Below are 13,537 nucleotides of genomic sequence, written 5' to 3' on the forward strand. Positions count from 1 at the left end.
AATAGGTAAAGACAAATAGAAACTAATATATGTCACGAAGGATGTAATAATATGACTGCAAATGGACGGCGGGTAAACCAAAAAATAGAGAGTCAAATTAGCAGGTTTTAAAAATGCAAATGGACGGCAAGCTTCATATGGATTTTTTCTCTAATAAAATCTACAATTTCTTCTGTTTATGTCAATTGAAGTAGAAAACTCCTAATAATATTAATAATTTCGATGAGTGGAAGAAGAATATTATATATATATATATATATCGACATCATTTCATTTGCAGGCGTCGAATTACACACGGTGTTTGTTTCTCACTTTTCCTGGGACCTACGAACCATCTCCTTCTCCATCTTTTCATTTTCTATATAAAGCTCAAAGGCAGCTCATTTTCTCACATGCGGCTCTCAAACTTTGGATTTTTTTCTCTCTTCTAAAAATAGCTAAATATAAGAGTCCCTTTCGTTTGATAGATTTCATTTCCCCTTCTGTCATTCACCCAATCCTCTTATTCTGCATCTTCAAACGTCTATTTATCTGGATTTTTGGGCATTTATCTATAACCGATTAACTAACACTACAATCTAGCAGCAATACCGCTTTGTGCTCTTCTATATTTGTAACCCACTATTTTCTTTATCTTCATCTTGGGTTTTCCAAATTTTGGGTTCTTAATTTTCTGGAGAATCGATGGCGTGTTTGGTTTCTCGCACAGGAAGGGAGCTCCAGAGATACGACCACTTGGGCCGCCGCCAAGTTGTGGGGTGAGTATTCTGCTTTTTATTTGTTGACAAATTCCTGGGTTTGTTCTCTTCTTCTTATTTGATTGTCATTTTCTGTTTGTGGGGATGCTTTTGATTACTTTTCTAGTTTGTAGAGGTCGTTTTGCCATTTGGGTTATTGGTCCCACTATCGATCTTTTGGATTATGCCCTTCGAGTTTTGTGAAAAATTTCTGGGTTTCTTTTTATTATCCTGATTTGCTTGTCTTTTTGTGTGTTTTGAGGATTTAGATCACTTTTCACTCATAAGAAATCACTGTTGACATTTTGAGTTGTTGCCTCATGTTGGCCCCCACATTCAATCTTCTGGGTTGTGGCCTTTTTCTAATTGTTGGAGATAGAACACTTTGATTTGATGATTTGAAGAAAAAGGGTGGTTTTGGAATACAAACCTTGGGGGTTCTTTATGAGCTTTCTGGTCATCCCTCCCTAATAGCATTTATTGCCTTTTCTGATAAATCTTGGCCTGCCTTAGTTAGAAATTGATTTTAAGTATAATTAAATTAACATTTTTATCATTAATCTTGGAAATTGCAGATGCATACCATATAGATTCAAAAGTTGCAGTGATGGATCTATTAGCGATGAACTAGAAGTCCTCATCATCACTTCACAGAAAGGTCAAGGAATGATGTTTCCTAAGGTAAATACAGGCCTACTTTCCTCACCTTTCTCTTCCTCTTTCATGATACAATTTCAATTTCATTTCATTGATTATGCATTTAACATTTCATTGTCTCACCAGGGTGGCTGGGAACTTGATGAATCTGTGGAAGAAGCAGCTTCTCGAGAGTCACTTGAAGAGGCTGGAGTTCTTGGCACTGTTGAGGTTAGTACCAAAATCCATCTTCTCTCATTTTTGTGCCAGTAATGCATTTGTTTCTGTTGATTTCTTTGGCTCTCTATGGAGTTCCTTGAATTAAAGGGGGCTATATTGGTTTATATGGCAGTGTGGATTGGGCAAATGGAACTTTTTAAGCAAAAGCCAAGGCACATTTTATGAAGGATACATGTTTCCTCTGCTTGTGAAGGAGCAATTAGAACTCTGGCCGGAGATGAATGTGCGGCAACGAATATGGGTATGTTTCGAATCATTGGTGAAGTTAATTTTTTTTTTTGGTAGACTTTTATGGTTCTGGAACTTACATGTGCAACTATATTGTATAGATGACTGTGGATGATGCTAGAGAAGCTTGTCGGCATTGGTGGATGAAGGAAGCCCTAGACATATTAGTTGACCGGGTTATGTCTCCCCGACAAGAAAACGGAGAAGATGTATTATCTTGTTCATTAAGCTAGGAAAGTTCATGGGAGTTTGTACATAGGATTTTCCTTGTTCAAAACCATGTGATTCATATTTTCAGTCTTCCCGAAAATAGACGAGAGAAGAATTGGAAGCCATGGTTTTCACGGAGGCAGTGTTAGGAGCAAAAAGGATTGTTGTTTCTTGTTACATACTTCATGGAGTTCTGAAGGTTTATGGACATTCTCTGGACAGTAAATCAAATACTAAGAAGGAAAATGTACACAGATTGTAAATTTGAACTTCTTCAATGAGAGATTAATGAAAATCCTTTTTTCCAATTGAACGTTGATGGTTCACTTTGTTTTTGCTGAACTTTTCTCAAATTGATGGAGTCCTTTCTCAGTCATAACCATTCATCTTGGCTTTCTATTTTGTGGATAATATGATTCATATTTTCTTCTTCCTCTGTTTTCACTCTGTTGTGTCATGGCTTTCTACTTGTGATCATCATGTCAAACAGCCTTGCCTCTCCAACCACTTGTTTTGAGAATGTATTCCTTTCTTTTTCTACCCTTTTTCATTTTCTGAATGTGCCATGTGACATTTTTTACTGGATGGAGATGGTAGTGCAGTTTATCCATGGTGGCCCAGGCAAGACCAACTCTTCGAATTTACGAGTCCGAGTTGGCGTGAAACTCACAATCTACTTCCTCTTCAGTGCTTGATTATGCTATAAATGCATAAGTTGATGTACAATTGGTTTGATTGCTACACAAGGAAGGTGCAATTTTACGCCTTTATTGAATTCCAAAGGAATGGCCTTGCTAGAGACTTCCTCTTCGCAGCATATTACACAACTTTTTCCCCACAGCTTTTCCGCTATTGGAGAACCAGGTTCCTTTGAGTACTTTTATTTGATGCTTTGTCGTACTCCAATTTTAAGAGTAGTGCGTGCTACACAGCAAGGCATGTCTTTAATTTCCTGGTGTTCAATTATGGAGCTCACAGAAGCTTGACAGATTCAAATATCTGCTTCTGGCATATCATATCTAAATGGCTGAAATAATGCATGTACTGTCCATATATTCTGTGATGCAATTGGCGATTTCACTGTCGAGCTCTTGGGCTACAGAAAGGACTTTCTCCGCAATTTGCCTAGTGGTTGACTGGTTGTGGTGCAAAATCCGTTTTTAATGTTTTAGTCATCTTGTATCATTTCGGTTCCATTTCTGAAAACAGTCTCTCCACATATTATCTGGCATAAAGTTTACGTACATCCTGTAGTCAAATGTAAAGAAGTTTCACATTTAATTTGTCACTTATACGTGAAGATGAAGGTTTGAACTGTGGATGTCACATGCCTTTGGCTTAAATACAGATTCCATCTCAAAGAGGTAGAAAAGTATGGTACCAATATCTTTCAATATTGTTGGCTTTGGTTATTCGGTTATCGTGAATATAGTGGGCCCGGATGACTTTGTTCCTCCTAGGCTCAATAAGTGGGCTAAACCCAACTCACTTAAGATGAAAGGTCCAAGGTGGAGGGAAATGCAAAACAAAGCATCTTCGTAGGATATGCACATGAAGAATTTGGTTATAGACTATGGGATCCTTTATATTCGATTATCATGTTACGCATTATTATACATGCTATCATGATATTCGAGAGTGTATTGGTATCCCAAACACGAGCTGGTCCACACACAATAGCAAAGCGAGAGTGGAGTACTTCAAATGCTCGTTCAACATCCTTCTGCCTTGCCTCTTGGATTATAGAAAAATATTTATTTTTCAAGCCTTGTTGACATGAGATTGTTTTCACAATAGTTGATCATCCACGATATAGACCATTCGGGAGATAATATCTCATTGTATGCTCATGCCCATTGATACAATAATTGATTGGAGGAGCATGTCTAGAAGTTATGGTATCAAAAATAAGGGATCGGCCTAATACGTTGATGTCATTACGCCCTCCAAGCATCCCAAAAAAAACATGCAATATCCAAAGATTTAGGCAAGCAACGGCTTCCAGTATTATTGTTGGGGTCCGGCAATGGCCATTATATATCCCTTGCCATGCAGTAGGACAAAATTTTTTCACTTTCAATGCATACAGTCAATACTCAATACTCCCCATCCTGGGGAACTCGAGTTGCACTCCAATGGCTATATCAAAATCTAACAATATCATTACTATTTGGTGCCCTCAAGTAGTGTGGTCCAAACACATCGACAATTGTTGCGACAAATTCTCTGAGCTAGTCCAGAAAAGTGATTTCTCCAATTCGAGCACACTCATTCAAAGAAATTGCAAGTTGATCATATGTAAGCATCTTTATTGTGGCTATTACCTTTTGAATTGAAGTAAATCGAGAAATCCAAGAGCATAAGGTTTTTGACAGAAGTAGTTATTGTGAGACAATACCCCATCAACAATTGACAAAAAACGACTACTCATATGAAATCTCCTTTGAAATAAATGAGGAAGATACACTAGATCTTCCGAGAAATAATCAAATGGAGTCTTTCAACATCATCATGTCTACCACAATTAATTACTCTATGGCCTAGAACAGAACCCCCATGGCGTGATAGTTATCTTTGATTAGTCAATTTATCATCTTGCATAGCAAATATGAGCATATCGAAGTCTTTGTCGGAGTGCTAAATGTTGGATCAAGATTTAGTGTCTAGGTCAACATTGTGTTTTTGATGATTGTGTATGATTATCTGCCAACATATGTGCGAGCATGCTTGACTTGTACATATCCTAAAATATTAGAAAACATGCCTAAATGGTTGTTTGCCAAATTACATGTTGTTTAATCTTATTTAATCTTAATTGTGCAAATGATTCATGTATTAAATGCTTATACTTAAATGTTTACATGTGCCAAGTAATTGATCTTGTACACTTGAGTTAAGTGTGGCCGAAGACCTTATATGCTAAGTGTTTCGTGTGTCACTTGCTTGGAGAATTGTGCCTATACTTGATAAGTGAGGCTTATGCCCATTTCCATGAGAAATTGACATACATGTATGCTTGAATGTGTGCTGGAAATTCAGCTTTGAGAATGAACATACATGGACTAAGTTAAGGTTACAAACTTTGATTTATCATAATTTAACCAACTTAGATCCTAATGACTTAGAACTTGAATCACTTGTCCATGAAGGTCTAATATATGTTATAGTACAAGGATTAAGTGAAATTAAGTGCATTACGCTTAGATTTGGTCATATGCTTAAATTCCGCCAAAACTAGGTTTAACCTAAGTTTTGTGCATATATGTTCCTTTGTGAACGTGGTAAACCAAATGAACTCCGATTTACATGAAAACTTGTATGAAACTTATTTTCATCATTATGAACATAATTTACTAAGGATGATTTAAGAGAAAATGTCATTTAGTGGATTGAAAACCCTAGTAAGTTTTGTGGAGCTCTTGTGAAAACCACACCCTTAGTGGATTGGAAAATCCAAGGTTGATGAACTTAGTTAATAGACGTAGGAGAAGGGTCTCCGAACTACTCTAAAATACTTGTGTCGATTTTCTTGATTGCATAGCGTTCGTGTACTTGAACTCAGAAAAAGAGGAAAACTACACATGGGCTTTAAGGTGTTTACAGTCAACAATGGAAGAGTGCACTGCTCTGAGAGTTATTGTCACGGACAGGGAGTTGGCGCTTATGAACTCGTGTGCAGTGGTATTTCCAAATGCTACGAAACTACTTTGTACCTGGCATATTTATAATAGCATCGTCAAGAACTACAAGTCATTACTAAGAGAAAAACAATTGTGGAATTCTTTCTACTCAATGTGGAAAACGTTATTGGAATCAGAAAATGAGTCAGTGCATCTATGCAACTTGTCATATATGCAGGTAATTTTACAAAACCATCCAACTGCGATTAATTACATCGAAACTGTATGGTTGACATCATATAAGGAGATGTTTGTGTCTGCTTGGACCGATAGCTAGTTGCATTTCGGGAACCAGACTACTAACAGAGTGGAGAGTCAGCATGCCAAGTTGAAACGCTATTTGGGTTCAACACAGTCGAACTTGAAGTCTTCGGTATTGTTCATTCATAAGCTCATTCGAAATCAAATTTCATCGATCAAAGCCAGTGTGGAGAAAAGTAGAAATATCATACAACATCGATTCAGAACCCAGCACTTTTGAGAATTATGGGGTTTTGTTTCCATCTACGCATTGGATCTAATTTCGACTGAATTTGAGCGGTATGAAGTTGTTGAACAAGATTCATATGCCTGCAGATGCAAGTATAGAAAATGCTACTGTCTACCATGTGCCCACGAGATTGCAATACATGTGAATGATGGTCAACCTATACCACTTGCTTCCATTGATACATTTTGGAGGAAACTTGACTTGTCGCCATGTGTTTCTCTACTCAATGATGACATTGATTGTGCCGTCAAGGTACAAATGTTCACAGAACAATTTAAGAAGCAGTTCAAACCGGGTAAATTCAGTCTACTAAGGAAGCTGAGGGAGATAATCAAACCGTCTACAACTTCTGTTCAAGAACTAGCTGTTAAGACAAATACTCGTGGACGCCCACCAACGAAGAACAGGGTGGTGAATACCAAGCAAACGACAGTTATTCATGATCAAGAACCAAATAGACATAGTTATTCATACGACCGCCCCATCTCAAAGCAAAAGGCAGTTATTCAAGATAAAGAACCAAGAATACACAGTTATACATACGAACGCCCTATCTCGAACTTGAAGTCAGGCACATCGATTCAGGGAAATTTGTCTGCACAAATGAGTTCAAGGTCTGAAAGGATAAACTACTCCGTAGATGGCTATGTTCGTCAATTTGCACCTATATTGCAAGATTACATCAAACAAGTAGAAGATGTAATACCTGATGGAAATTGCGGCTTTCGAGCAATAGCTGTCTGTCTTCGTCTTGGCGAAGATGCATGGGCCACCATCCGGTATAACTTGATGGAAGAGTTGAACACATTCTGGGATCACTATGTTACAATATTTGGCAGTGAAAAGCGAGCATATCATATTCAAAACTCATTGAACTTCTTTGCAACAGATAGAGGAGCACCGATTGAGCACTGGATGACAATACCAGACATGGGTCTCTTAATTGCTTCGAGGTATAATGTCATACTACACGTTCTTAGTCAGTTACAGAGCTTGACATATTTGCCACTTCGATCAACTCCTCCACCGCTATATCAACATGTTGCTATAGCTATTGGGCACGTAAATAATAATCATTACGTTCGGGTTGCGTTGACAGAGGGTTATCCGATGCCTCCCATTATGTATCAATGGAAACACTTCAGGTATGATTGTGCAGCTACATGGGCTACATCTTATATGGAACAACTTGATGCGTATATACAACATACTCGTTCTAGGTTCCCTCCCGAAACTATTACGTTAGAAGATTAGGGGTGTAACATGTATTAATGTGATTCAATAAAATAATTATTTTACTTTATTATAGTAAATAATTTTTAGAGAACTTTATTTGTCAAATAATTTCGAATTAAAATAGATGTCAAATAATTATAGGGTTAGCAAATGTTCAAACGTAAGCAGCATATGATGTTTTTCTTTGAAGATAAGCAGGATTGAAGAAAGGGGACATGAGGGATAATTTATCAATTCATATCAAATTGATATGGACCCCACTGAACTGATAATCAAAAGAAGAAGTGACATAGAATCTCCGACATGAAGTGTTATTCAAACAAAAAAAATATTTAAAAAATAAAAAAAAATTGTCTGTAAAAGGGAAGAAGTGACATGGAATCTCTGACATGAAGGGTCATTTAAACAAAAAAAAATTTTAAAAATTAAAAAAAAGTCTGTAAAAGTGAAATATTATAAAAGAATTTTAGCACCCTATATTGAGGCGCTAAAATGGACACTTCCGTTTGGAGATGCTCTAAAACAACGTTATGCCGCCCCATTTTACAATCCCTGAAGTTGGACACTTTCAAAATTCGCACTGAAAATCTTCGCAGCCCGAAATCCTGACCAAAATCAAATGCAGAAGCTCTTGAAAAGAAGCCATGAATACCTTTGCAGCATCCAAATACCACAATTCAAAAACCTATCAATACTCTTACCCACTTCACATTTCTACAGCGCACCGGAAACTCTAAACCCCAGTTCGAAGTTAGGGTTCGTTTTGGATGAAGTTGAAGCGATCCAATCTTCAAAACACACAAACCAGAGTAGCCGGTTAGCGATGAACACTTCGGATGAATCTTCCAACGAAAGTGAATCCTCCAATGCAGGAAAAGGAAGGACTTTTCAGATTTCACATCAGTGGTCGGAGTGGGTGGATTTAATGGAATGCTTATTGAAGAGAGGGTACTTTTATGGAGAAGGAAACCCTTTTCATAGGAGCGACTTGGGCGAGAAGGATTTCAATATTATTCGAACGGCATGCCTTAATTTTGGGCGAGATCGACCTCGTCTAATAAAGTATGTGGAATTGATTTTTTTGAATTTTGAGTTTGATTAAGTATGGATATGGATTTAATATATTTTATTTTGAATTAATAAACTAATTTGGTTTGTTGGTAGGTATTTATTGATTCTGTTTATCATAGGATGGATTTTTTTTTTATTTGCTTGTGTTTTTCCTTTTTGACTGTGCTTGCTATCTGTTTGATATTTGGTTACAATGAAGGACTCCTTCTTTTTTCCTTCTCATTGACTTAAACTTTGCTTGCTTTCAATGTGAAGTATACAGGCATGTTCTTGTATGATTACCATAGTGTGCTTGTTACATAGAAAGGTTTAATCATGTGGGAGTGAGCAACCATTTCTTGTAACGAGTTTGCTGGAAGGTAGAGCTGAATATATTCGTCATTTACCAAGGTATTGTTTTGGTCGTGTAGCTTGATAGATGGGGACTTTTTACTAAAGGTTATTTCTTTTGCATCAGCTCTCCTTGGGATCCATTTATTGCAATGGAAGTTGGTGAAAGTTAAGCCGTGAAGTGAGTAGAGATATTGTCTTCTTATAACAGTGTGTTAACTGGGTGGGTTGGTGTCTTCGTGTATGTGTCCATAGTCTTCATTTAAAAAAAGAGGAATATGAGATAGGTTGTAGGTAGGTTAGACATTTGGAACTCTAGTGGAAGGAAAAAGTAATTCGATAGGTTTGAAGAGCAGAGCACACCATGTGCCTCTTCTCTGTTCAATAACTATAATGAAGTTTCCTTAAAAAATGTTCTGAGAAATGGATACTAACTTATACTATCGTGTGTTTGACAGCAGAAGGTAAGATGGTATCGGTAATGCATACCGGGATAAAAAGCTTTTGCTTTTAGGCCTTCTGACTTATGAGCAATCCACAAATTTGCAAATTGCAACACTTTTAGGGGTCTGGTATCTCATTATTCATGGAGCTTTATAGAGCTTGGTAATTATATATGTTGACCGTATGTTAAATTCGAGGAAGCTTTGATCTCTAGTAACATTTTTTGAATTGGGTTATTCAGCTGTTTTAAATAATTCAGGAGACTATCTCTGATGCTTTCAGTTTCCTTGTACAGATTGACAAAATAAAGAAGTGGAGTATCTCTGATGCTTTCAGCTGTTTTTTGATTTGGGTTATTATGCTGTTTTAAAGTTTAAACATTTTTTTATTTGGGTTATTTCAGCCCTTTTAAATATTTGACTTTTTGATTTAAGTGTAAATCTGTGGAGGATTTACCCTCTGCTTCAACAATTTTTGCATTTTCTTTTTCTTTTATGTATTTTGGAATTTGAGACTTCACAATGCCTTTTATGGTTAGGTGCTTGTCAAGGAAAGATATACACATTGTTGCAGAATGTGGATGCCCAAGCATAGATAGGAAAGTTGTCAATTCAGGGAAGCGTCTGAGAGCTCATGTCAGCATTGATGAAAGAAATGTATGTGAGATGTTGTTTTACCTGTTGGTAATTACCTGTATGAATGGAGACAAATTAGTTTTCTTAATCACTCTTGATTTGGAAGAAAACAATACCAGGTCTGCAGTTCATGCAACTTGAGGGGAAACTGCGAAAGGGCTTATATCAAGGCACGTGAAAAAGAAGGTGCACTGACCGTGGATCTCATGCGCACTTTACTGATGTATGGGCTTGATCCTATTTGTGCAACAGTGGAGAACAGTTCATGCCAAAACACACAGGCTAAAGGATCAGTGAGAAGGCTGCTGAAAGAGATAGTGGATTATACCACCCAGGAAGTTGTCTCAGATCTTCCAAATGATATAACCTTGCAAGGGGGTCTGTCAGAGCAAGACCATTTAAGTACTCAGGAAAAAGGCAACATAGATATTCCAATGAAGCTAGTTGACTGGCAGTGTCCCAAGTAAGTTGGCAGATGTCTTCTAGCAAATACAAATATGATTAAAGCACTCGTGCTGTATTTTTCTTGGTGGATGTATCTGCTTAAATTTACCAATGCATTCACGCTTTTTATTTGTCTGATACTCTTTTCATGTTGGTAGATGCAACTTCCTAAATTTTGCCAGAAATATTAGGTGCCTGCGCTGTGATGATTTATCTCAAGAAAGACTAAAGCAACTAAGGGAGCAGGAGGAGCATCTTCCATTAAAGAAAGGAGACTGGAAATGTGACCAGTAATGGGTCTTCCTACTTTTTACTTTCTACTAGTTTTGCCTCTCTTGCTCACAGGTCGTAACTGCTTTGAGTTTCTGCAGATGCTACTTCTTAAATTTTGCAAAGAACACAAGATGTCTACGATGCAAAGAGAAGCCTCCAAAGCGAGAGCTTAATCCCGGAGAGTGGGACTGCGAATCGTGAGTCAATTTCCACTCTCAATCTTTTCAATAGCTACTGAAACATTAATAATTGTTTACATTGAATGTATGCAACTTATTTCTATGTAGGTGCAACTATATCAATTTCAGAAAAAACATGGTTTGCTTGAAATGTGATCATAGACGTCCAAAAGCATCAAATGCTTTAAATGCGTCTCCTCAATCTACAAAGGAAAAAGGAGTTTATAGTGGTTGTGGCAGCTTTAAGTTTGTCAGTAGTGAAAACGAAGTCGATAAGCATAAATCTGGGGTCCAAGATAGACCTGGTCTGGATATGTGGAAATTTGTGAAAGAGGATGGTGAAGACAATGATCGCTCAATTTCAGGGGATCGCGCCTCTGGAATTATAGATTTTCCTATTATTGGAGGTAAAGGCAGTTTGTCTCAAGACGCAAGAAAGAGAGAAAAATGGAAGGTAGAGATGTTAGAAAGAATCAAAAGTGCTGAAAGAAGAAGTGAAAAAAATGATGAATCTGGTAATGCCAACACTCAAAAAGGATTGAATTATCATCAAGCTTGTGATGATGTAGAGATAGCTGAGTGGTTTGGGTATAGAAAGAAAATGGAATCAAGTTCTCTATCTGAACAGTAGGAAAGTTTGGTATGATTGAAGATGAAAGAATATGCAATTCTACATAATGTTGGGTTGGGGTTTTTCACATCATTTATATATATTCAAACATTCTCTAATCTATAAAGCTCAGTCGATTATTCAAGGGGTTCTCAAATTTTTTTGATGCTTGCTTTTGACACTTGTTGCCCTTCCTACCTATATATTTACTAGATTATGTGTTCTTATTGTTAATTCCATCTGCTATTGTTTCTAGATCCAGCCTGTTGTAATCTGTCAAAGATTTTCAGTAACTATTTTGTGAAGAACCTTTTCAGTTTTCACGATATCTATGTGCTTGAACTGCCTGTAAAGCCCTGGCTATCTGGTGATATTAGCTCTGGCAATGGTCCATATATGCGGGACTTGATCTCCATGGGCTGCTCGTTAAACAATTTAATAGCTCCAATCATGTTTTTCCATGACCTTCAATGGAATCCCATGATTGACAATCTGAAAGAAACCCAACTCGCGACAGGCATGTGCTACTTGCTGGACTAGCACAAGCCTTTTATCTGAGTCAACTCCGGAGAGATCGATGGTGGGAATGATGTTAGGATTGGAGGAAGTTGGGATTCTGGTTGATAGACTGTCAGGTGGGTGGATGAAGAAGGGAGGAATGGAGGTGATGCCCGAATCGACAAGGCCCTTCACTCCGGCCTTTGATTCGTCGAATGCTTTGATATCTTTGAGACGGTCATATGGTTTGCTATCGGTAGAAATTGTTGTTGCTGCCATGGATATGGTTTTTTCTTGCTGTGTTTATTGTGAAGAAGGAACTTGGCATCAGAAGTAAAGATGCTTGCTTACCTTGGTGTCCTATTAATATAGACAAGAGCTAGGGAGTTTTTATATAAATTTTGTGTCAAATGTGATAAAAAGATTATAAACTGTTATAAGCAAAAATTTAAATAAAATGTGATCAAAAGCAACGACTTTCAAATGGTATTTTAGCTCTCCCAAAATGATGTTTGTTTATTCAAAAATTGCCGTTCTATATTAAAAAAAAGAGAGTAGGTATTGCTACATAATTTTGACATATAAAAAAAATAACATTGGCTTAGTTTGGTAAGACATTTTGAAAATAGCAGATATACTAGTGGAAATGGTGGTAGCAGAAATGTTGGAGAATTTTAGTAGCAGAAATGTTGCTCGAATGTTGTGTGGTGTTTGGTTGAACTTTTGCTAGTAACATTTTTGCTGAGTAGCATATATTAAATGATAAATATTTTATAATATCAATAAATTTATTTACTTTTTAATTAATTTATAATAACACATGAAGTGAGGGTATAAATGGAATAAAAAAATTAATGGGGATAATATTGACTTTTGACGGTGAAATGCTACTAAAATGCTTCATACATGTAGCATGTCAAAAGTAGCATAAAATGCTGAGTAAAAATGTCTCGGATTACGTGCCAAAAAAACTCGTTTGGTAAGGCAGTAGCATTTATACTAGCAAGTAGTATAAATGCTATAAAAAATACTCCTCCAAACGGGGCCATTATTTGCACTCCATTCTTACTAAAAAATGAGATGCAAATAATGCTCACAAAAAAAAAGCTTTGGCTATTTTTGTTAAATTTTTTTGTAACGTCACTAAATTAAGAAGGACATTTGATAGTAAATACAATCCTAAATTCCACTCAAACTTAGTAGATAACGACACTCTGCGTCTAGTTCATTCACAATAGGAATCTTTGATTCTAAATCTTAATAGAATGAATGTTCAAAATTCGTGGTTTGTCTTACTCTAGACCTCTCAATGCATGGTTTGAAGTTGTTGTTTGGTGCATCTGAGGCCACGGGCGGAACCACCCATGCCCAAGGGCGTCAGATGCCCCCCTTAAAAAAAATTTAGTAAATTTTTTTAGTAGTAATATATATAGATAAATTAAGTAAGTTATTCAATAAATGTCACCCTTAACCTAATAAAAGGTTATATAATATAGGCTTAGGATAATATGTTCATAAAACATTAATAAAATGCAAACTCAATTGAAGAAGTAAGCCTAAAAGATGATCCAAGATGAAAATCATCGACAATGGATA

General features: G+C 36.7%; 4 protein-coding genes across 5 annotated transcripts; 3 read left to right on the forward strand and 1 right to left on the reverse strand.

Moving 5' to 3' along the window:
* The first annotated feature begins 370 nt into the window (after positions 1-370).
* Positions 371-2,377, forward strand: LOC119987914 (nudix hydrolase 18, mitochondrial-like). The gene is made up of 5 exons (XM_038832822.1): positions 371-758; positions 1,313-1,418; positions 1,521-1,604; positions 1,726-1,854; positions 1,943-2,377. Exons 1-5 carry the CDS (start codon positions 685-687, stop codon positions 2,072-2,074), a joined length of 525 nt encoding a protein of 174 aa, XP_038688750.1. The 5' UTR covers positions 371-684; the 3' UTR covers positions 2,075-2,377.
* Positions 2,378-2,757: 380 nt separating this feature from the next.
* LOC119995579 lies at positions 2,758-7,475 on the forward strand. The gene is made up of 5 exons (XM_038842092.1): positions 2,758-2,915; positions 5,091-5,200; positions 5,593-5,732; positions 5,910-5,980; positions 6,308-7,475. The coding sequence occupies exons 1-5, from the start codon at positions 2,758-2,760 to the stop codon at positions 7,473-7,475; spliced, it is 1,647 nt and encodes a 548-aa protein (XP_038698020.1).
* Positions 7,476-7,940: 465 nt separating this feature from the next.
* LOC119994838 lies at positions 7,941-11,611 on the forward strand. Of its 2 annotated transcripts, none has more exons than XM_038841268.1 (6): positions 7,941-8,519; positions 9,841-9,958; positions 10,057-10,400; positions 10,573-10,671; positions 10,753-10,851; positions 10,942-11,611. In XM_038841268.1, the coding sequence occupies exons 1-6, from the start codon at positions 8,077-8,079 to the stop codon at positions 11,462-11,464; spliced, it is 1,626 nt and encodes a 541-aa protein (XP_038697196.1). In that variant the 5' UTR covers positions 7,941-8,076; the 3' UTR covers positions 11,465-11,611. The 2 variants fall into 2 exon arrangements, with proteins under 2 accessions (XP_038697196.1, XP_038697195.1); XM_038841267.1 differs by having other exon boundaries at positions 7,944-8,519; positions 10,540-10,671.
* A 161-nt stretch (positions 11,612-11,772) lies between these two features.
* LOC119995580 (1-aminocyclopropane-1-carboxylate oxidase homolog 1-like) lies at positions 11,773-12,220 on the reverse strand. The gene is made up of 2 exons (XM_038842093.1): positions 11,909-12,220; positions 11,773-11,862 (listed from the first exon to the last, which is right to left on the reverse strand). The coding sequence occupies exons 1-2, from the start codon at positions 12,218-12,220 to the stop codon at positions 11,773-11,775; spliced, it is 402 nt and encodes a 133-aa protein (XP_038698021.1).
* Positions 12,221-13,537: the final 1,317 nt, after the last annotated feature.

Source organism: Tripterygium wilfordii, chromosome 3 (assembly GCF_013401445.1).
Source record: "Tripterygium wilfordii isolate XIE 37 chromosome 3, ASM1340144v1, whole genome shotgun sequence".
NCBI lineage: Eukaryota > Viridiplantae > Streptophyta > Magnoliopsida > Celastrales > Celastraceae > Tripterygium > Tripterygium wilfordii.

Bases quoted from the DNA above. Each gene is read 5' to 3' on its own strand.
- LOC119987914 (XM_038832822.1), top strand. From the start codon at position 685: ATGGCGTGTTTGGTTTCTCGCACAGGAAGGGAGCTCCAGAGATACGAC. The intron at 1,419-1,520 runs GTAAATACAGGC...TTGTCTCACCAG, and splicing joins AAGGAATGATGTTTCCTAAG to GGTGGCTGGGAACTTGATGA. The intron at 1,605-1,725 runs GTTAGTACCAAA...TTTATATGGCAG, and splicing joins GAGTTCTTGGCACTGTTGAG to TGTGGATTGGGCAAATGGAA.
- LOC119995579 (XM_038842092.1), top strand. From the start codon at position 2,758: ATGCATAAGTTGATGTACAATTGGTTTGATTGCTACACAAGGAAGGTG. The intron at 5,201-5,592 runs GTCTAATATATG...TTGATTGCATAG, and splicing joins TGAATCACTTGTCCATGAAG to CGTTCGTGTACTTGAACTCA. The intron at 5,981-6,307 runs GTTTGTGTCTGC...ATATGCCTGCAG, and splicing joins TTGACATCATATAAGGAGAT to ATGCAAGTATAGAAAATGCT.
- LOC119994838 (XM_038841267.1), top strand. From the start codon at position 8,077: ATGCAGAAGCTCTTGAAAAGAAGCCATGAATACCTTTGCAGCATCCAA. The intron at 9,959-10,056 runs GTATGTGAGATG...AAACAATACCAG, and splicing joins TCAGCATTGATGAAAGAAAT to GTCTGCAGTTCATGCAACTT. The intron at 10,401-10,539 runs GTAAGTTGGCAG...TCATGTTGGTAG, and splicing joins GTTGACTGGCAGTGTCCCAA to ATGCAACTTCCTAAATTTTG.
- LOC119995580 (XM_038842093.1), bottom strand. From the start codon at position 12,220: ATGGCAGCAACAACAATTTCTACCGATAGCAAACCATATGACCGTCTC. The intron at 11,863-11,908 runs GTCATGGAAAAA...TTTAACGAGCAG, and splicing joins ATCATGGGATTCCATTGAAG to CCCATGGAGATCAAGTCCCG.